The 19540-nt window shown below is 36.8% G+C and overlaps 1 protein-coding gene across 4 annotated transcripts in view; it reads left to right on the top strand.

Moving 5' to 3' along the window:
- Positions 1-19287, top strand: part of LOC110465656 (Down syndrome cell adhesion molecule-like protein 1) — a 30027-nt gene extending 10740 nt beyond the window's left edge. The window contains exons 2-12 of one of the 4 annotated variants that reach the window (XR_002464635.1): positions 6605-6907; positions 7891-8142; positions 9362-9607; positions 12597-12893; positions 13585-13920; positions 14157-14264; positions 14381-14426; positions 15504-15538; positions 16406-16442; positions 17310-19008; positions 19196-19287. Coding sequence is in view for 1 of the 4 variants with exons in the window: in XM_021521610.1 (XP_021377285.1) it covers positions 6605-6907; positions 7891-8142; positions 9362-9607; positions 12597-12893; positions 13585-13920; positions 14157-14264; positions 14381-14426; positions 15504-15538; positions 16406-16442; positions 17310-17608; positions 19196-19236 (2000 nt within the window). In the remaining 3 variants the exon portion in view is untranslated. Of the gene's footprint in view, positions 1-6604; positions 6908-7890; positions 8143-9361; positions 9608-12596; positions 12894-13584; positions 13921-14156; positions 14265-14380; positions 14427-15503; positions 15539-16405; positions 16443-17309; positions 19009-19195 lie in introns of those variants that run through there. The other 3 variants (XM_021521610.1, XR_002464637.1, XR_002464636.1) reach the window with 3 other exon arrangements.
- Positions 19288-19540: the final 253 nt, after the last annotated feature.

The following is a 19540-nucleotide window of genomic DNA, read 5'->3' as shown; positions in this document are numbered from 1 at the left end:
GCTTTCGATTTAATGCTTTACCGAGCGCTGTGGAGGAGGGTTTATTATCTCAAATTCAAATCTCGTTCTTTATAAGATATCTTATAACCGAATTATATAAGATATCTCATTTAATTTTGTTTATAAGATATCTTATATATTATATAAGATATCTTCTAAAAGATATAAGATATCTCATTTAATTTTCTTTATAAGATATCTTATATCTTTTATGAGATATCTTATATAATATATAAGATATCTTATATCTTTTATGAGATATCTTATAAAGAAAGGTATATAAGATATCTTATAAAATATATAAGATATCTCATTTATTATATAAGATATCTTATAAAGTATATAAGATATCTCATAAAGTATATAAGATATCTTATATAATTAAATAAGATATCTTATATAATTTGGTCAAGTACTGGATCAACATTGCTCCATGCATAAATGACAACTTGGCTTGCCATAGTATTGCTGTCTTGTCCGCTAGTTGAGTCCGACATGGCACATGACGACATGCTATTGTTGTTATCTTCACTGCCTCACTTTCGAAACAACCACGTGACATATATAAATAGATCTGCGCTAAATTTACGCAGGGCTTCCTCGAGATTTCAGTGGTCAAAACTGGACATTGCAAGCATAACTCGACCATCATATTGACGTGGTATAACTTTTTGAAGGCTAGAGAACGCATTTAGACCCATTTATTTTGTAATTTTTTCCCCGACCAGCCTCTTTAATACAGATGTAATAAAAAATATTTTGAGTGTGCTACGTCTGCCTCAAAATGAGAAATGTCTAATATGAGTTGGGCTTGTTATTCCCGAACTTTACAAAAGGTTTTGGTGTATATATCCACTTTCTTGATACAGAACACAATATACCGGAAGTGAACAGGAAACAAAACTGTCGTCACTCCCGTTCTAAAGGAGATAACACAATTCATCGTGTGCTATTAGCTTACAAAATAAATATTTCAATGTTGATACGTCGTTTTACATTCAAATATTTATAATTGCGGATATTGTATAAGCAGAGATATAACCTTACATTTGTGGCATATTTTATAATCGTGCATAGGATCACAGTCAGCTTCGCTCTAGAGTGAATTCCCTTTTGCTCAGTGGTAGAGCGTCCGACTAGGAAGTCTGGGATCGCGGTTCGACCCCCGGTGAAAGCACACTATTCTTTTTCCTGCTACAAATGGTGTCCGTGGCCCTCCCTGTGATGACAGGGAGTTAGAACCTGGGTCGTTGTGGTGTTCGAGGACGAACACATTTAAAAATGGGGGGAGAAGTGTGGCACATTTTAGTTGTACATAGGATTACGGTAGCCTTCTAGCTTCGCGCTTCACGGACTTTTCCTTACGCTCAGGAATCGACTAGGAATCGAGTGTCGCGGTTCGATCACCGGTGGAAGCACACTTCTACCTTACCTGTTACAGTATAAATTCAACTATACGCTTTCATTCATTCGCTTTTCTTTGAAGAGCTTCACGCACATCGTACGTTAAATAAAACATTTAGCTTGATTTCGCTGTGCCTTACGTCCTGTTCAGTGCTATGTCATTTAAGGACGAGTATGGTTGTGGTGTCGAAGGGAAACTGGAGTACCCGAGGGAAAACCTGCGGCCAGTATCTGGCGACTGCTCCACGTAGGCCTCGAACCCGCGACCCAGTGCTGGAGGGCTGGTGATCATAGACGGTCAGACACCTTAACCACTCGGCCATCGTGGTCACTTAAAAGTTTACCAAGAATATCAGTTCGACAAAGAAATAATAGTAAAACAAATGTAGGTATCATAGTAGACATGAGGGTACAAAACATCTATGAACAGCTCCCAGTTGCTGTTCTCTGCTGGTCGGCAAGTTAGAAAAAATATACCTGCTGGTACCCACTACATAATTTGAAGGAGGCGGAATGTGGGATTCGCGCGTTTGTACCTTCCACTTGGGGCCACAAAAGCGACACACAGTTATTCTAAATGGCACCCATTGCAACATTGAAATATCTATATGTTCTCTGCCTACTTACCACTTGTTCGTTTCCTTACGCCTCCTTTGTGGCAATACCTTGCTTTTGGAATTGGCGATGGAAAAGGGATTCTTTGCACCTGACCGAAACAAGCCGAGGTCCTAAAGGTTAAGGCACCACTGCATCAATCAAGTTCGCGAAGAAGAGTTCCATTAAGAGTACTCTCCCTTCTATATAAAGGATAAATAACCAAAAAGAGTTTTATTAGCTTAGAGTAACTTCCCATGTTAAAGCTTTCCGTGCGCTTCGCGGCCCTTAAATTGGACAATTAATTTGGTGTATAGTTTGTATATCCTGTATGGTACTATTGATTAAGTGTAGGCTTAGCCATTTAAAGTCATAAGTTCGACCCTTACATTTTTTTTTTAATCTTTTTTTTTATTATTTCTATTTTCAAACATGTAGAATTTATAGCAACATCCAATTGTTTGAAATATTTCATTTGAAAATGACTTAAACAAACATTTCACGCTAGTTACTATAGTAATAATACCGTTAAACTTAATAGTACCATTTACCTTCAAATTAGTACTTCTGCCCTCTGCTTGAGTTCAGCATTAAATTTGAGTACCTATAAAGAGTGATTAGCTCGTTGTCAGTATAATATGATAGGGTGGAGGCTTTCGGCATGCGTTTTAGTGAGGTACATGTAGCACTCTAAAGCATATGCATCAGATCGACGCTATTGCAAGGCGGCAATAACACCATCATACCATTTACATCCTCGATTTGTCGCATAGACGTGTCACCTTCCCTTTGATCTAGCTATGGTATCACCAAATAATTTAACACAGTTTTACTCATACAATATGGTATAAGTGAAGCTCCTCCCCTCTATCGTGTACAATATATATATCCATTCTGTTTGGTCTGCCAATGAAAAGCTAACGTGTCCAATTAGTGAATCTCATTGAAACTGTCAAGAGGAAATGACATCGCGGGTATGCAAAAATTAAACAAACAGAATTTCCCTTTACACAGTTTGCGAACGAACCTTTTGTTTTCATTTTGTAACATGTAACACAGAATAAGGTTATTTAATGTCCGTGTTGTGATGGAAAGACACGTGACAATTGAACCTTGGCCTTTTTTTTCTGCAGGAATGTTAATGTTTACAAGTGAAGTCAAGTCAATTTTGTTTATTATTTAAACAATAACTGGTTGTCTGGATGTAATTATTGTTGATATAATTACAAGTGGCCTTTAGCAAATCCCATAAAACCCGTAAAACCCGCTAGGTTTTATGGTAGATTTGCCAGAGGCCACTTGTAATTATATCAACAATAATTACATCCTGACAACCAGGTATTTTTTATATTTACATATTTTTCTTTTTTAAGACATATTCCTACATTTCAGAAAGCCATTTTGTTTGTTTACATATTCCTACACCTGAAACAGGCAGTTGTTATTATAGTCGAGCAGTTGTAATTATAGCCTATATAATTACACTTGCCCTCTAACACTGTTGTAATGGGACGGCGCGGGGGCAAATGTAAATATAGTGTCATATATGTACACGTATATAGTTACACAGTATAAAAACATATAGTTACATAACAGGGATCAATCATCTTAATGTAAAAATATATAGACCATATCATAATTTTGTTAAGAACAGCTATTATACATAATAAATTAAAACAAACTATCACATGTGCCAATCCAGAGAGCAGGTGATTGGGACAGCCCCTACCTAACAAACTCCTGGATTTTGTCCTTACTTATTAAATACCATCATAACATTTGTAGGTTTAATATCAGAACTTTTATATAACGACCTCGATATTTTACCATTTTCTTTCGGGTTCTGTGATTTTTATATCTTTTTTTTCCAACAGGGTCTGGAAAACGTTTGATAATGGCAGAGCCATATATATGATATACTGTACATCGCTGATAACAGGCATTTCCTGCTCTTCATCTTTCACCGCCGATAATAAGAAATGCCAAACATTCCAACATTCCAAAATCGGCTGTTCCATCAAGTCTTCTAAAACATTTTCAGTGATACTCTCTGGGTCACTTTCGATTCGAGTCATCAACTTTGACAATCATCCAGGTCGTCAGATGCATCTTGCGCAAAACTGGCCTTGGGTTTGGGACGCAGTCCGGCATTTTGTGATGTTAGAGAGGAAATGACAGACTCATTTATGCGACAAGTCAGTTACATCATAGGCTGGCAATATGTCAGTTATTGTACTCAAGGGGCGGGGCTTACATCTCTCGCGCTACGCGTACAATAACGGACATATTGCTCGGTTCCTATGGTACAATACATACAGGGGTTACGCTCACTTTCGCTCTCTGCCCCCTGGAATATGTCATAGAAAAATTGAAGGCACAAAGGTAGCTGTCTGATTTGTCTCAGGTAAAAAAAACAACTGACCAATCGCCAGGCTGATAGCTGTCCTTTGTCCTTTGAAGATTACAGAGAAGCGACATCCGACTTCAAAACCAGTCAATTATTACCGTTACGCGACCGCGAGATTCTTTTGATGTACATCAAAGAATCAAACTAGCCTTCTTGTCTCATCAACAAATACGAACACTGAGCCTTCAATTTTGCTATGACATATTCCAGGGGTGCAGAGAGCGTAAGTGGGCGTAACCTTTGAGTAGCGAGGATGACCGTTCTAGTACACACACCAGGAAGTACGTCCTGATTTGACATTGCTCTAGCAGTCACAAAGGAAGGCAATCCCATTCACCGGGACATACCACTCAAATTCACTTAAAAATAAATACAAGTGTTTAGGACTTAGATAACGGGCGCAGTGAGGGTTAACGTTACTTCAATTTAACATGTAACTATACACAAAATAGAGATATTTTGACAGTTATCAAACTTTTACTATAAAATCTTTTGAACAACAAGGAACAATGGCGGGGAGTGATGTGACCTCTAATAACTCAGTTCACGGGAAACGTCGGAAAAAAGTCTTCTCCTCAAGGGATTGTTTTAGATCAATCGACGATTTCCCTTCTCGATACAAATAAACATAGCCTGTTTCATTGCGACACCAGATTTAGCTGGAATACATTGTGTCCGAGATTCAAGTTTCCGGAACAAAAGTCACGTGATTTGGCATCAAGGGGACATGTATATGTAACTTCCAGTATGAAGGTAAATAAGTCATAAGCTAACTTCATCGCTGGGACAATTTGTATTTTATTTAAACGACTGAGACTTCACATCTTTCATTAAAGGGATATCTACCGACTAGTACCCGTTCGTCTGATATGCAGTCAGAACCGCACACCAGTGTTTCTGCATATTGTTTTAACTGCTGTCAGATTATCACTGATAACCGGAAGTACATATCCCCCCTATCACGTGACATGTATATCAAAACCCCAATATTTTTTTAAAACATCATAGTGTGATGAGTATATGAGTTAAAAGTAAAAGATACTTAAAAATAAGTAACCTTGACCTTAAAATACTGCTAGAAGCGCTTTTAATTCTGCTTTTTATGAAGAAATTACATTAAGGGATTTTTTTTGTTTCTGATTTTCTAAATTCTGTATATAGTGTGTATGATGTATGGTGTATATGTTGTATGATGTGTATGATGTATGGTGTGTATGATGTATGGTGTGTATGATGTGTATGTTGTATGATGTGTATGATGTATGTTGTATGGTGTGTATGATGTATGGTGTGTATGATGTATGATGTGTATGTTGTATGATGTGTATGATGTATGGTGTGTATGATGTATGATGTGTATGATGTATGGTGTGTATGATGTATGATGTGTATGATGTGTATGATGTATGGTGTGTATGTTGTATGATGTGTATGATGTATGGTGTGTATGTTGTATGATGTGTATGATGTATGGTGATGTATGGTGTGTATGATGTGTATGTTGTATGATGTGTATGATGTATGTTGTATGGTGTGTATGAAGTATGTTGTGTGATGTATGGTGTGTATGATGTATGGTGTGTATGTTGTATGGTGTGTATGATGTATGATGTGTATGATGTATGGTGTGTATGATGTATGATGTGTATGATGTGTATGATGTATGATGTGTATGATGTATGGTGTGTATGTTGTATGATGTGTATGTTGTATGATGTGTATGATGTATGGTGTGTATGATGTATGGTGTGTATGATGTATGATTTGTATGTTGTATGATGTGTATGATGTATGGTGTGTAAGCAGGTGGGTTTATATGTTGTATGGTGTGTATGATGTATGATGTGTATGATGTATGATGTGTATGATGTATGGTGTGTATGATGTATGGTGTGTATGATGTATGATGTGTATGTTGTATGGTGTATATGTTGTATGGTGTGTATGTGGTATGGTGTGTATGTTGTATGGTGTATATGTTGTATGGTGTGTATGATGTATGATGTGTATGATGTATGTTGTGTATGTTGGGAACAATGACATTTTTCTGGATCTAGAATCATTCTTATAGTTAGTCAATATGAATTCAAAATTCAAACTCTATCACTAAGCGCTTCATTGAATTTGTCGTCTGCTGTTAATAAAGTCAACTGAAAAAAGTCAAAAACTGAAGTCAATTCACTTTTTTATTTTCTACAGTGACCGGCATTGGAGGGACATGTACAGCCACCCTGAACAACTTCGTCCCTTATGAAGAAAAAACTAAAGCGACTCTTACCTGTACCATTGACCAGTGTCAAAACTATACCGGTGCTTATCCACACCCAGTGACGTGGTTCAAGTCCAACTCGGATGTAACCGCTGGTGTGACGTCAACAGAGCTCCCCAACAACGGCAGTCGGAGCACCCTGGTGATGACCTTACAAAGGTCAGACAACACCAAGGTGATAAAATGCAGCTCACCTGCCGCCGAGTCGGTTTCAAAAACATTAAATGTGACGTGTAAGTATTACTTATCTCGTTATTTTGGATATACAGTAACGTGCCAAAAGTTTTTCACGTTTCGTTTTTTTTCCCTTTTGATACTATGTCAATTAAGCTATTTCAAAAAAGAGTTTTCCTAACTTTGATTTTTAAAATCCTTTCTTTTTTGTGGATCGCATTGGAAATTGTTTTTGAGGCATAACTATAGCTTTGATAAATCATTTATGAAAAGGAAAACTTACCTTCCGGGACTTTGGTGAGAAATAAAACAAAATACATTCGAAACACCTCGCCCCGATTACAGTTCCTTTCATCGTTAGATGAACGAATCGGCCGAGGTGTTCCGAATGTGTAATCGGGGCGAGTGGTTCCGAATGGGTCAACGGAAGCGTTGTGGTCTAACTGTACTACGTTACACTTAAACGGAAGTTAAAGGGAGTTTACTGTATATAGGAAAAAAACCACAGTGAAGCGGAACAGAAATCCTTTAAAAATCATTTTCCTATACATAGGGACTCAGGAGTTGGGCTCTCCAGCCTACACTTGTATGAAACGTTGGTCAAGTCTACAATTTAGACTGCCTTACAGAAATTTCACAAACACAATATCAAAATAAGTGTCCAATTCATGGGCCACATAGTATATGAAGAACTTGGCAGGGGAAGTCACGTGCACTCTAAGTTAAAAAAAACCCACTCATTTTAATTTCGGTTGCATCAACTTCTATAAAGAAGGGAGAATACTCCAAATAAAAAAACCGGAGAATATAACTCTTCTTCGCGATCTCTACTTTAGTGATGTCCTTTACCTTAGCATAACAATGGGAAACTAACTTTACGTGAAAGACGTATATGGCGTGTTGCTGTATTATTCAGTAACTTTAGATTTGGATCTATCAAATGTCATTTGGACTAAGACAATCTTTTTTCTTTTATAAGTTTTTTTACGATTGCCGATATTAACAGGTGTCGGTGAAGTTAGGTTTAATTGCTAATTTGCAGATAAGCCTGTGGTCACAATAACACCAACACCGAACCCCTTACTTGTGACAGAGAATAAAAACGTGACGTTAACCTGTGGTATCGACAGTAACCCAACGCCGATGTCAACCCAGTGGAGATTTGGGACAGCTGTTATTTCAACCAAACCCATCTTGCAGCTTACAGCCAGCAGACTTGGTTCTGGTGTTTATCAGTGTAGCGTCGCAAACGCTGTTGGAACTGCACAGGCTGTAATCGAGCTCCAAGTGGAATGTAAGTGTCATCTTTTCTAAATGACGTCATGCATTCAGAAATTCTGTCCCCAGGATCATCAAACGATGATTGTTTCATGATCCCGGAGCCTTGACTGATCCACCAGAAAGCAAATCATCATCATCATCATCATCATCATCATCATCATCATCATCATCATCATCATCATCATCATCATCATCATCATCATCATCATCATCATCATCATCATTATCTTCATCATCATCATCTTCATCATCATCATCCTTGCATCAAAATGTATCTTCATCATTAACGTGTTTATGACAATCTACACGTTAAGGACAAAGTTATGGTTGAGGACAATGTGCGGGTTGAGGACAATGTGCGGGTTGAGGACAATGTACGTGTTTATGACAATGTACGTGTTTATGACAATGTACGTATTTATGACAATGTACGTGTTTATGCAAATGTATATGTTTATGACAATGTACGTGTTTACGGCAATGTACATGTTAGGACAATGTACAGGTTTACGAAAATGTTCGACTTTTGGACAATCTACGTGTTTAATGTACGTGTTTAGAACAATATCCCAGTTCAAGAAAATGCACGGGGTATAGGATAATGTACATTTTTAGGACAATGTTCTTGTTTAGGACAATATACGGATCAGGAACAATGTACGTGGTTAGGAAAATGTATGTGGTTAGGACAATGTACGTGTTCGTGTACGTGTTCTATTTAGGACAATGTACGGGTTTTGGACAATGGAAGGGTTTATTACAATGTAAAGGTTTAGGACAATGGACGGCTTCTACAGCAATGTACGTGTTGCAAAAAATGAACTTATTCAACTCAATATATCTTTTTATGATAAATGAGTTGAAGGATAAACTAATTTTTAATAAAGAACATTTTAGGACACTGCACAATTCTAGGAAGTGTACATTTGAGGAAATGTATGCTTTAGAAATTGTACGTTTGAAGAAGTTAACATTTTAGGTAGCTAGTACATGTAATTTTGGGAATGTACATTTTAGAATATGTTTGATTCAAGAATCGCGTAATTTCTTTAGGAAGTGAATGTTTTAGGAAGCGTATCATTTAGGAAGTGTACATTTTCCCAAGTGTATGCAAAAAGAAGTGTGCATTTGAGGAAGTTTATTCTTTAAGAAAGAAATTCCCATATACATTTTAGAACCTTGCCATTTTCGCAATAAGACACAATATTTAAACATTCTGTTTCTTTACACAGATGGACCGAGATCCGTGTCTTTGTCGCCCAGCACTTCCGTCTACGAGCGGACGGAGGGTATAGACGAGATGCCCGTGATCAGTTGTAGTGCCGACTGCAACCCTCCGTGTAAATATAAATGGGGGAGAACTACTTCCCCAGTTCTCGACTTGGGTATAACTGGACGCCAAGAGGCAGGCACACACACATGTCAAGCCTATAACAAGATAGGGACCGCTTCCGCGTCCATCAACGTCAAAGTCAGATGTAAGTACAGAACGGAATCACGTGATCAACACGTCTACAATAAACATGTATAATAACGTATATCATTGTGTTTGCAAAATACCTAAACGTCACCTTTGGCCCGTATCCATGAAACTGTTATCATGCTCAAACTCGAGTTCTGTGCTCAAGCCCAATATCTTGTTCCAGTGATTAATTATCTAAAAATTACATTTTGTCAATAGTTTTGAAAGAATTTGGGAGAAACTTTAAGCTACAGTATATGTTAAAGCTTCCCACTTGGATATCTGACTGTTTCACATGATTGTAGCAATTTAGAAGAAAGCTGGTTTGAGCACAAAATCCATTCTTGAGCATGAAAACTGCCCAAGGTTCGCATTTATGAGTTGATCCACTGCTCTTTTGGATTCTGTACTCGAACCCAATATCTTGTTCCAATAAAGAACAAAATTTGTTTTGTGAAGAATCTGGAAAAAATAGACTTTGAAATGGCTAAACTGGACTTATTGACAGGTTTACAAGATTTAAATGCATCGTAGTAAAGTTACCTTGAGCAAAGAATCACTGTCTGAGCGCGAGAACGCCTTCATGAATACGGGCGCGGGTTTCCGGGCACAGCGAACCAGAGCAGGTACAAATAACGCAGACTCAAATGATCAAGGGTGGAAAGGGGGAGTGGAATTTATTTTTTAATCTGATTTAGACAATTATCGCTGGGGGAGGGGTCTTTATTGTGGGAGGAAATCGGAGTACCCGGAGAAAACCCATGTGTCATTCACTATATGTCTATAGTTTCTAATTCTAACCGCAGGTAGATATGTTAAATGTTAAATTTTATTCAATGTATAATATTGTAGACAAGCTGTCCCAGTTTCGAAGATTTCCCACCCACTCAACGCAAAAAGAAATGAAATAAATTTTATATTAAACAAAAAATGCAACTTTGAAAATTGAGGTTAATCTGGCGCATGTACTGTTCTTATTCTAGTTCTTGAACGTTCAAACGAGCTAATCTCATGGTGTTCATCGTGTCCATCTTGTTCATCGTTCATCGTGTTCAAAATTGCTCTTCGGCAACAATTGTCGATTGTTGAAATTGCTACATGTACGCATCAGGCGAAGATGCTCTATATATGGTGATGGTGCTTTTAGCAATAATGCTATTGACACTTACAGCATCTATCGAGTTCTCTTTTGTTGCATTTTGTGTTAAATTTGTTATTTAGGTAAATTTTGTTGACACATGAAAATAAAAACAGCAGTTACCTATAAGTAAGGAAGTGTATACTGTCAAAATTGAAATTTTCGCGGCGTGACATTGTTAGCGTTTTTCGCGTTGATCAAATTGGCGCGAAAATATTCACTCGCGAATATTTATGTATGTATTATATAGCCTATATATGTATATAATATATAGACTTCAGAACCGTTGTCAACGTGAAAATTTTACATCGAGTTTCTGTTTAAAAAGCTACAAAGTGAACACTTCAACAGGCAAGGAATCCCAGTTTGACAGAACGGTACACCCGAAAGTTCATACAGTAAAACCCCGCTAACTCGAACTCGTTTGGACCAGATGAATAGTTCGAGGAATACATGGTATTCGACTAATCCGAGGTTCGTCCGACATGGTCATTTTTTTTTTTATCAGAGTAAACGACAGACTGTACGAGAAATGCAAATATCGTAAATAGTAGGTGGAAGAAGTAAAAACGAAGTGTGATATAGATGACAACATTTGATTCAAGTCATGATTCATTACATTTTGAAACGGGTTTAGAAGAACTATCAGAGTGGAGAAAAAGGCGAAAGTTCAATATTTTATATAAAATGAACAAAACATTTAACCCCCAGCAATTTATCGGCACTTTTGCCAAACGCATTTGGTAACAACAATCGGTAGAATATACGGAACCAATATGATTATAATATTCCTTCTTTCAGCCTCTCCTTAAGCTAGTCCTCTTTTCTGCCATCGAGTTTACGCCTTTTGAATTCGTTAGACAATACAATAAGAACAGTAGGTCGTCTTTAAATACTTTAAAATCTTCTATATCTAGTGGTGCAAATTCGTCTCAATTATATTATTATAATTTTAGCGAACGCAATTAATATATATATTACATACGAAACTCAGGCATCAGTGCAGCTCTTTGAAAAATGATTTGTTCCGTGTTAAGATTGTTGATAATCCATCATACGCTTGTGGACATTCCTATCAGGATGTTGGCCATTTTTACTTAGAATGTAAGCTTTTTGATACAGCACGAAATACGCTATTTCAAATCATAAGTTCGTTGAATATAATTATATACAGTTAATTTATTTATGTTTTTATTTGGGTATGAAAATCTGTCTGTAGATACCAATACAGAAGTATTCAGACACGTGCAATTTTTCATAGAACCAGCAACAGGTTTTAAGTAAAATATTATAATTGTAAAATATAGTATATTTGCCTTGTTAGAGGCTATTATGTAAATATCAATATGCACTGTATTAGAGGAAAAGGCGTTGGTAAGTTGATATAACTTGTGCCTAATCCTCTGCTCGAATTTGGGGCAATACATATGTTTAAATCAAATCAACATTTAATAAGATATGAAATAGCTTAACAATTAAAACATAAAGCCATCGGTCTTTAGAAAGGAAGTAAAGTAAAAAGCTGTATGTGTAATGTACTTGTCATTTTAACATAGACCGCCATATTGGTGTTTGATAACGAAGTTCACATAAGTTGGAATTTATTAAGACGGTTGGGATTTCGCGATGTGAAATAGGATTGTCGGGATTGAGAAGTTGTAATGTTGTATTGTCTTAAACATTTCTCCAAAAGACAATAATTTTCGGCAAAATACCGGAGCGCATTATTTCGAATAACGTCATTATTAGACCCATTTAAGGTAAGCATATGTAATCTAAATACTGATATATGATATCGCTGTATTCTTATAAGACAAAAATGCTATGATAATCATGCCGAACTCTCACGAATCTTGTGTGCATACAGATCCCCCTGACATAGTGGAGAACGGGGGAAAAGGGGCAGAGGAAGGGGAGGAATACTGGTCAAGATGCATTGCTAGAGGGATTCCGGCCAACTACACATATCATGAATGGTACCAAGTGTATGAAGATGGTGGACCGAGAGTCCAGACCGGAAACTTGACCAGTACAGGATGGATGCACGTGTCTGACCTTTCCTATATGCATAACGGAATGTATTACTGCTCCGTATCGAATGGCGTCGCGACCCCTGAAGGTCAGGCTATCACCACGGGGCCCATGGGGGCACTTAGGGTCAATGGTAGGTGTATTATAGAAAACTGTGGCTATAGCTTGGGCTGCGATATTCTTTGTTTTCCGATTTTTTTTCTCTGATTGAGAACATAACTTATGTTAAAACTTTAAGTTTTATATCAGTGTTGAAGAATTTACACATATGTTAGGGTTTTTGCCAGGTGCTTGTAGGGTCCGGTACAGGGACCCGTTCCCAATTGAAAAATGAACCTGTATTTTCCAAAATTCAGTCTTTTTTTTACCCAATTAGACTAATACGCATTTTTATACACAAGTTTCCAGTCATTATATGTGCAACATTCAAAGTATTAGAAATACTTACTATTGATGTGTTTATGTATTGCTATACATTTTACTGTAAGAAACAGCTAGAGGAAATCTATATGCAAATCACACTGAAGTTTTTTTGTTATGATGATATTTTCCCAATTCCTGCCCAGAGATTAGCTGGCAAAAACGCTGTATATACTGACCTTGTTGATAATTTACTGTAGTCTAAAAATAAAAGTTGTTCATACTATTTTACCATTATAGAGACTAAAAACGCATTCGAGCTGTGTGCGATCGGCGAAACAATTTCAAATTTGAAGCATAAACAGGTTGTAGAAACTATGTTTTCTACAGATAATTGAGATTAATAATTGACCATAATTATAATTTAGTATGTATTATGAATTATATCGTTACCATGGTTACAGGTCCCCCTCATGATCTCCAGTCTCTCTACACAAAGACGGGAATCTTAGGTTCAACTGTTATGTTCCTCGCAGACTTCTTCCAGTTTTCTCAAGGTCAGATCACAGTCATGTGGTACAACGTGACCTCAGGAGAGGTCGTAACCCCAAGGCGAGGCAACATCACGTTGGAAACCATCTCTTCTTACAAAACAAAGTTCTATTCAACTGACGTCACCACATCCGGTTATCGTATCGTGGCAACCATCAGTGAGATCACTGCCTGGGATTTCGGCTACTACGTTGTACATTTGGAGAGCGTGGGACAGAAAAGGGTGGTACACCTGCGAGTCGATAGAGGTAGGTCACCTGACTTAGTACTACTTCCGGTTTATAGATACAATGGTTTTTCATGTCTGACGTCATCAGAAGGTAATTTTCCGTCTGTAAAAAATAATTAAAATAATTTTAAGTTTAAAATAATCTTTTTTTGTATTTGTTTAGTGTTTTTATTGATTGTTTTCCTTTAAACATTTCATGGAGTTTGCGCAGTAGAATCTTCTTATCATTGATTCAAGATATTTTTTGTCTAATAGAGGGAGAAACGGCAAGTGTGACATTGAATGGATGGCTCGTTTCCACTATAATATTGCTGCTAGTGTTGGCGGGGTGTGTACTGATCGTTGTGTGGGTCTACAGGCGAGGTACGTCCATCTTTACACACATTAAATCTGTTAATTATTGAGCATTTTTATTTTAAATGTTTGATTATAATTATACATCGTTCTATTTTTTTTTTTTTTTTTTTTTTAATATATAGGTGTCTTGCCGAGATGTGGAAAGGAAAAAGAAAAAGATACATCAAGGTAACGTGTTTGAGATAAACGGTATCATTGCATCAGTTTTAATTGATTTTTTTTTTTTACTTGGGTTATCATCCCTTCTTTACAGAAGATGTAGCAACCAAATGAAATTTCTTTCTGTCTAAGAGTAACTTCCCTTGTCAAGTTTTGTCTTTTTTTTCAATGTTCATCATCTTCGCTAGCCAAGTGTTCGCTTCGTATACACTCCACTTACCCTTGGCGGATATAGCCGTGTTTTCATAATTCCCTCCACTGCCACCTAGCGGTTATATACTGAGTTATGGCTCTTCTCCCAAAAACATTTTAACCAATCAGAATAACCGTTACATACACAGCTCCCATCGGCGTGTTGACAAAAGCACGTGAATGTCGAGGCGGAGTATAAATGACAGAGCAATATGTAAACTATCCAAAGGCATCTTCGCTAGCCAAGTGTTCGCTTCGTATACACTCCAAGGGTAATTTATATAAGTGGAGTGTATACGAAGCGAACACTTGGCTAGCGAAGATGATGTTCATTGGCTTTTCATAAAGTTTGCGGCCAAATAATTGCATATTAATTTTGAAGCTGTTAATGTATTATTCCTGAATGACAACCTTAGTATATTATGCGTTCGACTGTTGAAGACTAACTGTTTGTTTTCTTTTCCTTTTTATTTTGAAACTTTCAAATTATTGAACAAGTATGGTTCTGAAACGAAATGCATTATGTAGATTTTATATACAAAAAAATGAAAGGAATTACACAAATATCTCACAAAAGTGACCATTGTGATAATATAGTTTAAATGGTTGGTACACTTATTAAATCTTACCATTATTAATAATAATAATAATTCGAGGTTCTTATACACCGCTATATCACAACCTAGTTCAAAGGTCGTCACAAAACGGTTATCAATTTTTTAATTGTAATTTTGTGTTCTTGCTCGTTTACGTGTCTGGGTAATTTGCATGTTGGTATTTTCGGGATTGTAAAAAAGGGCTGATAAGATAACTCAAATCAATGTCGATATCAAAACCGTACTTTGTTCTCCGATATATAAGTCTGTTATTTTAGATCTTTTGTCTCTGTTGCAGTGGAGTCGGGGATACCGATGTCCAAAATTACAGCGGTGAGTAGATGTATTCACATTCCTGTGACGTTTACACAAGTCTTCATGTTGTGACGTTAACACAAGTCTTCATGTTGTGACGTTTTACATAAGTAAATGTGGCCAATTTAAATATTATAGTTGCTTTCCAAAAATAACTGAACTATACGTTTGTATAGATGTCTCCTTATATATATATGTGTGTGTATTTTAATATTATTAAAACACTAATGTAATTCATTGACGCAATAAATCTAAACCAAGTTACGTGGCATTGTTCATTTCCAATTTCAACGTCATTCACTGATGTTGTCGTGAATTTTAGGAGAGTTAGCTTCCTTGGACCGCTGACCGACCCGATTGCTGTTACCTCTGCTTTCTTTCTAGTTTAGAAACTTGGAGCTGAGACCATGACCGGTTTTCATGAAACCGTTATCATACTCAAGCAAGGATTCTATGCTCAAACAAACTTTCTTGACAAAATAGGATTTTAAAATTAGTTTATAACGTGAACAAGAAATTCGGCTTCAGCCCAATATCTATGCTTGAGTATGATAACGGTTTAACGAATACGGGCCCTGGGCCTGCATTCATGAAATCGTTCTCGTGCTTTAGTATGGATTTCTTGCTCAAGCCTATTTTTTTGTTCCGGTTATAAATTACTAAACATGTTATTTTGACAATGATTTGGAAAAAAAATATTAGAAGAAAATAAAGCCAAATACTGATTCTTTGCCATGCGAGTTACAAGAAAGCTGATTTGAGCACAGAACCCATACTTGAGCATGATAATGGTTTCATGAATACGGGCCCTGGTCTCAAACTACACACCAATATTCCCTATGATATTATGGTGTGTGACTTAGTCCTGTTTTGTTTATATTGTAGATTCTCCAACGATCGATGCGGTGACGTATGATCCAAGGTAGGTAACTCTTCGTGTACGCCAACATCATTAGTGTAACAATGTCATATCACGTGATCACTGACATATGACCCAATATAGGAAAGTCTCTTCGTGCATTAGTCTCGTTCAACCAGACGCTTGATCACGTGTAATTCTCTGTTCGGCGTAGCTTGCGCGGACAACAAGAGTCTGGTTGAACGAGACTACAGTATCTTTGATACAATATGTCGACATATCACTTTATCCTTGATCTAAGATCAAGGGTAGGTATCTCTCCACGTATGCCAACAACATTTGTGAAACATGTTATTGTAGCACGTGCTCATTGACGTATGAGCAGGTTACGCTCCTCGTTCACTGACTGACCTTCAAGGTCACGAATGTCGAGTGCGTAAAACATAGGAACGACCATCTTTTAAGGACCCATGGTGTCTAGATAGTTGATCTTCGGTCAGTAGCTTTTTATAAGGAAGAGTTATGTCTTTTTTTCTAACGTTAGTATTAATGCCGGACACTTTGCCATAGTAAATAAGCAAGCAACTCCGATATCTGTCGAACAAATTGGAGCTCTCCTTCGTTGAAGATACAACAGAGAGCGCATGGGCTCTCAACCTTAAACAAACAATTTGGATCATGGAATAATTATCTTTGAATATTTTGTATGCGTAAAACAACGAATTTCGTGTTGCAGTTGTGGAAGTTCACAAATAAATTACATGCATGATGCAATAAGCTTGTTCAATATCGATATTTACATCCTTGGTTATTAACATCGATGTCAGTTTTGATGACGTCATTTATATAAATCTTCGTTAGATTTCGTGTTTAGACTCCACTCAGTGCAGCGATCATATGTTGTTTGAAATGCTGTGACATTTTTTGTAGTGTCTACACATCTCTCCAAATACGGCAAGGGGTGGTACCAGAAAATCCCTATGGTAACGTACAAAGCGAGCCCGAACATACCTACGAGTGTTTAAAAGCCAAAGGAAATATTGGTCACAGATCACCTGAAGCTGCACCCGCAGAAGAACAGGAATTACCTTCCGCCACAGACACTAGCCTATATCAGAATGTGAATGTTACAATGGAAAATCAAAAAAAAATACGTAAACCGCCCAAGCCCCATTCCAAACCGAAACTGCAGCTACCAAAGAAATCTAAGAACAAACAAAATACTGAAGGTGAGTGTACGTTATGTACATTTACTGCGAGACTGGCTCCGCTTCTACCTTTATTTCATATGGGTGGAACTATCTTTGTGTTTGATAACGTTTTATCATAATTTTGTTGTTAAGTTTTCGCATTGAACATGATTTCCGTATGGGATGACGTCGTGTTTGTCATGACACCACTACAAGAACATTTCTAGAGATCGTAAATGTATTCTCTCACACTGTTAAGAATCTTTTGTTTTGTCTAAGAAAACCTGTTTGATCTCAACTTTACGTGAAACTTGCCGCCTTAGCGAGAAAATGAGAGGAAGGTACGAAATAAAGGAAATCTAACCAACAAGAGGAGCGGTCGGAAAACTTGAAATACTGAAATAGCAGTATGAAAAAACACTGAAAAAAACACTGAACACTGAAAACACTGAAAAATTAACAAATTTTATAGAAATATAGGGTTTTCTACAGGAAATCGGCTTTCAAATGATTTTTGTCTTCCAAAGTCTCCTTTGGACTAAATTGACATATAACGATCTAAGGTCATTCTGATTATTGCCCTTTGCAGTTCAATCATGCAAAGACAGAATTTTCCTACAGTTCTCTTGATAGAAAACCAAACCTTAATGATAACATTAAATATCTGCGATTCATTTTACACTAGCCTGTTTTCACGGCTCTTCGGTAGCTCGGAATTTATTATCCTTGAACTCTCTCTTTCTCGATATTAACATCCCTACTTCCGGACTTACGGTGTTTAAATATCGCAGTTGATTCGGTATTTAAGTGCTTGTTCCGAATATAATGATTTTCGATGATATATATCGACTGCTGACGGTTCACCTGATCTGATTCCCTTGTACTTGTTCAAGGGTCTTTATGTTAATCTTTCATTTATTCATCATTGGTGCCGCTTGTTCTCGATTTTTAGTTCGAATTCAATTTTGTTGACAGTTACATTTTTTTTTCTATTTGCCTTTTTTCATAAAAAAACATTGATAACATTAGATATGTCAAATTCAAACATTCTACCATACTTCAGATATTAAGAATTTTGATGACATTAGAATAACATATAATAAATACCGAAGTGTCAGCATAACCAAAATTGATAAATCTAGGGCAAAATATGAAAAAAGAAAATATTTATACAGAAACCCTTGAGAACAAGAAGACCATGTTTTCCGGAAGGTCAATCGTCTTCTGCTTCTTCGATGACACCAGCAATGTAAATTTAAGTCGAATCCAAGTTATGCCAAGCCTTCACATCGAGAATGAGAGGTTTTTAGGAAGGGTCCATTTGTATAGATTATCACCCGCTTTCAATTTAAGGATAACATATGATGGATTCTGTGACAGACTTGGCTAGATTATGGGCAAAAGGAGGACACACGAAGCATGGAATAGTTACTTTAAGAGTGAGTGAAATCCATCATTCAAAACAATAATTAGTTAAACAATACAAATTTTCATACTGAAAGTGTCTTATCATAGCGTCGAGCAGCTATAAGTAGTAGACTATTAAAATTTACAGACGATAATTTAGCATTTTAGTACAAAATAAGAAAATATAATAATTACTGACCTATTTCATTTTATTTCCAGGTCATTCAAACGGAGCCTTTAAAGAAACTGAAAATATGTGACATATTCAGAAGAGATGGGACAGGAACAGTAAGGATTTTAGCTGAATTTCATCGAACCGACATGACTGCCATTCTTTCTTATACCCGAAGACATGTCACTTCATGCTTTCAGTTTTCTATATCGTCCAAGAAAAATAGCATCATACAATGCTGACAGCTAAACAAGTGACGCAACATGATCGGGTCATTATTGGCTAACCGTCATTATTTTCAACAATTATGCTTAAAACAATACGCGTTAAACTAAAACAGTTCATGTCATTATGGGCATATATTTTAAATGAATGTGAAGAAGTATCTCGCA

This window comes from Mizuhopecten yessoensis, unplaced genomic scaffold (genome assembly GCF_002113885.1).
Source record: "Mizuhopecten yessoensis strain PY_sf001 unplaced genomic scaffold, ASM211388v2 scaffold11097, whole genome shotgun sequence".
Classification (NCBI taxonomy): domain Eukaryota; kingdom Metazoa; phylum Mollusca; class Bivalvia; order Pectinida; family Pectinidae; genus Mizuhopecten; species Mizuhopecten yessoensis.
This window is presented reverse-complemented; position numbering and strand designations above follow the sequence as displayed.